This window comes from Papaver somniferum, chromosome 2 (assembly GCF_003573695.1).
Source record: "Papaver somniferum cultivar HN1 chromosome 2, ASM357369v1, whole genome shotgun sequence".
NCBI lineage: Eukaryota > Viridiplantae > Streptophyta > Magnoliopsida > Ranunculales > Papaveraceae > Papaver > Papaver somniferum.
The window spans coordinates 183,479,458-183,485,526 of NC_039359.1; the positions used below are offsets into that span (position 1 = coordinate 183,479,458).

The following is a 6,069-nucleotide window of genomic DNA, read 5'->3' on the forward strand; positions in this document are numbered from 1 at the left end:
AACCTAAGAGAACGCCTAGCATTTCAAATATCTCTATTAAAATTTTGCACACTTCATGAATTCGGAGAAAACTAACTTTGAACTCCAAACTAGAAATATTACAATCACGTTCATTCAGCTCAATCCTAAAAATGTCTGAGGTACGAGTAACATCCCTGGCTCCTCTGACTACAAGGGGATGAAAGTTTGAAAGAGGTGAAAGTTTGAAAGAAACACTTTTGTTTTGATAAGACAGGTCACAAAGAGTATATCATCTGGTAAAGCAACAAAAGATAAAGGAATTCAGCCAAAAGGTATATCTCTTACAACAACAAGGAAAATAGCTGAGAAACATTTGGTTAAAAATAAAGGCATGAGAGGACCTGAATCTTCTCAAGCTACCTCTTCTCAATGAGAGTGGAATATTGGAATGTCATAGGCCTCAAGATAATTAGGTCTAAAGACAAACTAAGAGATTTAGTGAATCAATTTAGTCATTCTCTGATGTGGTTAGCTGAACCTAAAATAAGAGTTAGAAATAATTTTGTTAAAAATTTGAGACTGCCAGGAATGAGTCAAATGTTGATTCATAACTCTAGTGATACCGAGAAAGGAAACATATGGTTATTATGGCATTCTTCTTTGTCAACTCCAACTGTAGTTTCCAGTACTAAAGAAGCAATTACTGTAAGAGTTGGTGAAGTTTTGGTTACAGGAATTCATGCTGCATGTTTAACAGTTGATAGAAGAGCTCTTTGGGAGGAATTAATGAAGATCAGTCAAATGAATTGTCCATGGATGATAATTGGAGATTTCAATACTGTCTTAAACTGTGATGAGAAAGTATGAGGCAGAAGTCCATTAAGAATTTAAATGTTAGACTTTAACAAATGTTTAGATTATTGCGGTCTTTTACAAGCTCCAAAATCAGAAATTAAATACTCTTGGTGCAACAATAGAGTGGGTAAGAAGAGGATATTATGTGATCTTCATAAGGCTTTTTTAAATGTTAAATGGATGGAAAAGTATGCTGATTGGAGATATAAAGTAGGAGTAAGGGGAGTCTCATATCATGGAGATTTGCTGGGGGGTACTAATGAGATTCCTAAGCCAAACAATATACCTTTCAAGTACCAGACTGTATGGACTTCACATCCAGATTTTAAGCAAATTATACAAAACTCTTGGGAGGAAGAATGTTCAGGAAATCCAACTTTTAGATTTATGAGCAAACTAAAAAGGTTTAAAGTTTGTGTTAAGAAATGGAATTGGGAGGTGTTTGGAGACTTGAGAATCAAAGTTAAAGAAACTGAAGATGAAGTTCTCAATGCTTCTTTGCTTTCAGATGCACAACCAGAAAATGTGGAGCTTCTAAATAATTTGGTTACTTCAAGAGGTAAACATCAATTAGTGGACCAATAATATAATGAATTTTGATGAGGTCAAAGTCAAGAGTTTTGTATAATGAAATTATTTTGTTGAGGTCTTTTGTTGAAAGAAGGTGGTGCAAATACTGGTTTTTTCCATACTTCAGTGAAGGTAAGAAGAGCACATAACAGCATTGTTGAACTTGAGGATATTTCTGTAAATATTGTGACAGATCAAGAACACATGGCAGAGCTACTAGTTAATCATTTCAAGAAGAAATTTGAATATGAAGTTGCACTTGAGGAAGAAATTTTTGACATTATTCCCAAGGTAATAATTGATGAAGATAATGCTCAAATGGACCATTTGCCCACAGATCAAGAAATCAAAGATGTTGTCTTCTCAATTGATCAAAATAGTTATCCTGGACCTGATGGTTTTCCAGGAATCTTCTATAGGTTCTCATGGAGCATAATTGGTAAGGATTTGATAGAAGCATTACAATTTTGTTGGAGGTGCAGATTCATTCCAAAAGGGATGAATTCCAGTTTTTTATTCTTGTTAGCTAAAATTCCAGGAGCTTAAATGAACTGAGCAATTCAGACCAATTGGTTTGTCTAATTTTTGCTTTAAAATCATTACAAGGATCATCACTACAAGAATGTATAGAGTGTTGCATAAGGTGATATCTAGTCCACAAGGTGCCTTTATAAAGGGAAGAAATATTCAAGAAAAAATTGTTCTAACTTCTGAGCTTGTAAATGAGTTAGATACTAAGAGAAGAGGAGGTAATGTTGGTTTAAAGCTAGACATAACACAAGATTTTGATTCAATGATCTGGGAATTCATCTTCAAAACTCTTAAACACTTTGGTTTCTCTGAAGTTGGCATAAATTGGTTGAAGACTATTTTTGAGTCTGCAAGAATTTCAGTTCTAGTAAATGGTGGGCCTTTTGGTTTCTTTGATGTAAGAAGAGGGCTCAGACAAGGAGAACCACTTTCTCTCATCTTATTTTTGATTGCAGAAGAGGTTTTAAGTATAAATATAACAAAAATGGTCCAAGAAGGAATAATAAAGGAAATGGTGAACAGAAATGGTTGTCAGCCATCTCATCTGATGTTTGTTGATGACATTTTTATATTTTTCATTGGGAATAAAAGATATTTGGATAATATAATGAATCTATTAATGAGATATCAAGCAGCTTCATGGCAGACCGTAAATAGAGCAAAGAGTAAGTGTTTTGTTGGTGGAGTTACTGAAGATAGGAGACATGCTATAGATGAAAATATGCAAATGAAGATTTCTGAATTCCCAGAAAAATACTTGGGATTAATGTTGATACCTGGAAGAGTGAAATCTGTTCATGTTTGGGGGATGGTAGAAATGTTACAGAAGCAATTGGCTGGTTGGATTGGAAAACTCCTTGCTTTCTTCTGCCAGATAGACATTGGTTAAGTTTATGCTTTGCAGTATACAACTTTACACCATGTCAGTATACAAATGGCCTAAAACAATGATAAAAAGAATGTGAGAGGATAATAAGAAATTTTTTATAGACTGGTGATCCATCGGTGAAGAAGCTAGTAACAGTTAAATGGGAAGAGGTCAATATACATTTGATGAAGGAGGACTTGGTTTAAGGAGGTTAGAAGTGATGAATAAGGCTTTACTTCTAAAATTACTTTGGAAAATTGAAACTGAAGATGAAGAATGGACTAGATATATGAAAGAAAAGTATAAGAACAAGAATGGTGAATGGATAACTTGTTACAAAAAATCTTCAATATGGCCTAGTTTGAAGTGGGTAATACATAAGCTCAAGGAAGGGAGTAGATGGCTGGTGGGGGATGGAAATAATATCTCAGTTTGGGAAGATAAATGGGTGAAATATTATGCACTCATAGACCATTATAATTCAGACCCATTTGTACAACAACATAAAGAATTGAAAGTAAGTAATCTAATAACAAATGGTGAATGGAATGTACCTGAAGAAATGAAGAAATATTTTGAACCAAATGAGTTACCAACAATAGGGGAAGGAAGTGATAAAAGGATATGGGATGCTGACTTAACTGGTAAATTTTCAGTTGCAAATGCAGTGCAACAGATAAGAGTGAAGTATCAAAAAGTACATTGGGCTAAGTATGTGTGGGGACCTTATATGCATCCTTATACATCTTGCAATGTTTGGAAGATGCTCAGAGGAGCTTGTGCAACTGAAGAGAGTGTAAGGAAGAAAGGGTTTGATACAGTTTCCAAATGTTACTTATGTGGAAATAGTCAAGACAATATTGAACATATTTTGTGGGAATGCTCATTCAGTAAGGAAGTTTGGAGTTGGCTGGGAGGTATGTTTACTCTTAATGCTCCTACAAAATTTGATGAATTACTAGCTTGTGTTAAAAATCAAAGTTCTGCAGTTAGACATATATGGTACATAAGTTCATTTTCAGTGATGGTGGAATTGTGGATGACAAGAAACCTGAGGTTGCATGAAAATATTGATCCCAGCACTATGAAGCATGTTTGTCAATGTTAGTGATCAAAACAATAAGTCTTGATTTCTAGTCTATTATAGCTAAGTCTCGGACTAGGATATAAAGTGTAGTTGAGCTCAAGGACTTCATGGCGATTCATAATACAAGTAGAAGAACTACTCAAGGAACTAGTGGAACTTCTCGACAAAAAGGTATATGAAGACTTGAACTTATCTATCACTCAAAAGTATTTACTTTATCTCCTACACTTTGAGACAAGAAGTCGTAAGCTATATATATAGACTTTGATTATACATATTTGGTATTTCGAGCCGAGTATACCTCGCCTATTTATATCTCGAAATATGTGTTGGTAAGCTTTTCGCTTCGATCAAGTTTATCTTTACCATGTGACAAAAGTCATTACATGTTTCAATCATCTTGAAAATTGCTTTGACGAGAAATGGTGTAACAACTATATAACGTCCTATAAGAATTTTTCAATGATTGAAATGAGAGTTTAGATTACATAACCAATGGTGGACATAAGCATTGTTGTGGAAACACATTTATGTATAAGTCCTATTCCTTGAAACAAAGTTTGCAAACTTTGTTGATCAAGAGAACTGGAAGAATGGCATGAGCCAAGTCCGCGAACTGCCGAAGTTCTCAAACCCGAGAATTTCTGCTAGAGTTGACAAACTACTTGCGTGAAGCTAAGTCCGCGAACCCAGTCTGTGAAGAGGCAAAGTTCTCATTCCCGAGAATTTCTGCTGGAGTTTGTAAACTCTGCCCGGTAACTTAAGTCCGCGAACCTAGTCTGCGAACTTGAGAAGGTTATATATCTGAAGATGATTTCTGAACTTAAACTTAATAAGACTAAGGAATGAAGTTTGCAAACCGTGGCTATAAAAGTTCACGAACCGATTCAAGTGAATCAAATCATCATTGCTTCAATTGTGTCTTGTGTAGTACATAAGATTTTCTTGCAATTGAACAACTCTCTAACTAGTTCATTTGAAGTCATTTTTACTAGTTATGGTGAAGAAGAATGTGGTTGATATGAAATGCTCATATGGCTAACCTTTTGGTTAACTATTGTTGAACCAACAAGCGCATACGTTTGGGAACGATTAACAAACCTAGAAGCGTGCATTGTCAAGTGTGTGTAACAAGCTAAGTTTTCGATCTAACGGTTGAGAAATATTAGCTTGAATCTAAATCAGGTTTTCATCTAACGGTGAATATTGAATGCTTTGTTAGTAAGCTAACATTGATTGCAAACCCTGATTTGAAAGACTATATAAAGGAGACATCTAGTATTGTGCAAAACTAATCCCCATACCTTACGTGTGATACTAGTTTACGTGCTAGAGTCGATTCTCCTTTAACCTTTGGTTTTCTTCTTCTAAAACCAGGTTAACGACTTAAATACTTCATTGGGATTGTGAAGCCAGACCGATACTACTTTTATCGTAGTTGTGTGATCTGATCTTGCATCTTCTATCATACGATTACAATCAGATTGATTGGATTGAGATTGATATCTCCGACATGCAAGATATAAAAAGTAATCACAAACATCCTCATCTCATTGTTTGTGATTCTGAAACATCTTGTTTCGCTACCATAAGATTAAGATTGTTGTGAGGTGATTCATAACTCTAGGCTGTTCTTCGGGAATATAAGACCGGATTATCAATTGGTTCCTGTTCTCCTTGATTATTATCAAAAGACGGAACAAAACCTTTAGGGTTTATCTGTGAGAGACAGATTGATCCTTTGATAGACTTGTCTGTGTGAGACAGATTTGTTTATTGTCAAAGCGTGCGATTTTGGGTCGTAGCAACTCTCAGTTGTGGATGAGATCAGCTAAGTGAATCAAGTGCGTAGTATCCTGCTGGGATCAGAGGCGTAAGAGCATAACTGTACCTTGGATCTGTGGGAGATTGATTGGGGTTCAACTACAGTCCAGTTCGATGTTAGCTTGGAGTAGGCTAGTGTCTGTAGCGGCTTAATACAGTGTGTGTTCAATCTGGACTAGGTCCAGGGGTTTTTCTGCATTTGCGGTTTCCTCGTTAACAAAATTTCTGGTGTCTGTGTTATTTCAATTTCCGCATTATATTGTTTTATATTTATAATTGAAATAATACAGGTTGTGCGTTAGATCATCAATTAGAGTAATCCAACCTTTGGTTGTTGATTGTCAGTGATTGATCCTTGGATATTGGTCTTTGG

The 6,069-nt window shown here is 35.3% G+C and overlaps 1 protein-coding gene across 1 annotated transcript; it reads left to right on the forward strand.

Moving 5' to 3' along the window:
* The first annotated feature begins 2,008 nt into the window (after positions 1–2,008).
* LOC113352493 lies at positions 2,009–2,806 on the forward strand. The gene has a single exon (XM_026596306.1). The coding sequence runs from the start codon at positions 2,009–2,011 to the stop codon at positions 2,804–2,806; it is 798 nt and encodes a 265-aa protein (XP_026452091.1).
* Positions 2,807–6,069: the final 3,263 nt, after the last annotated feature.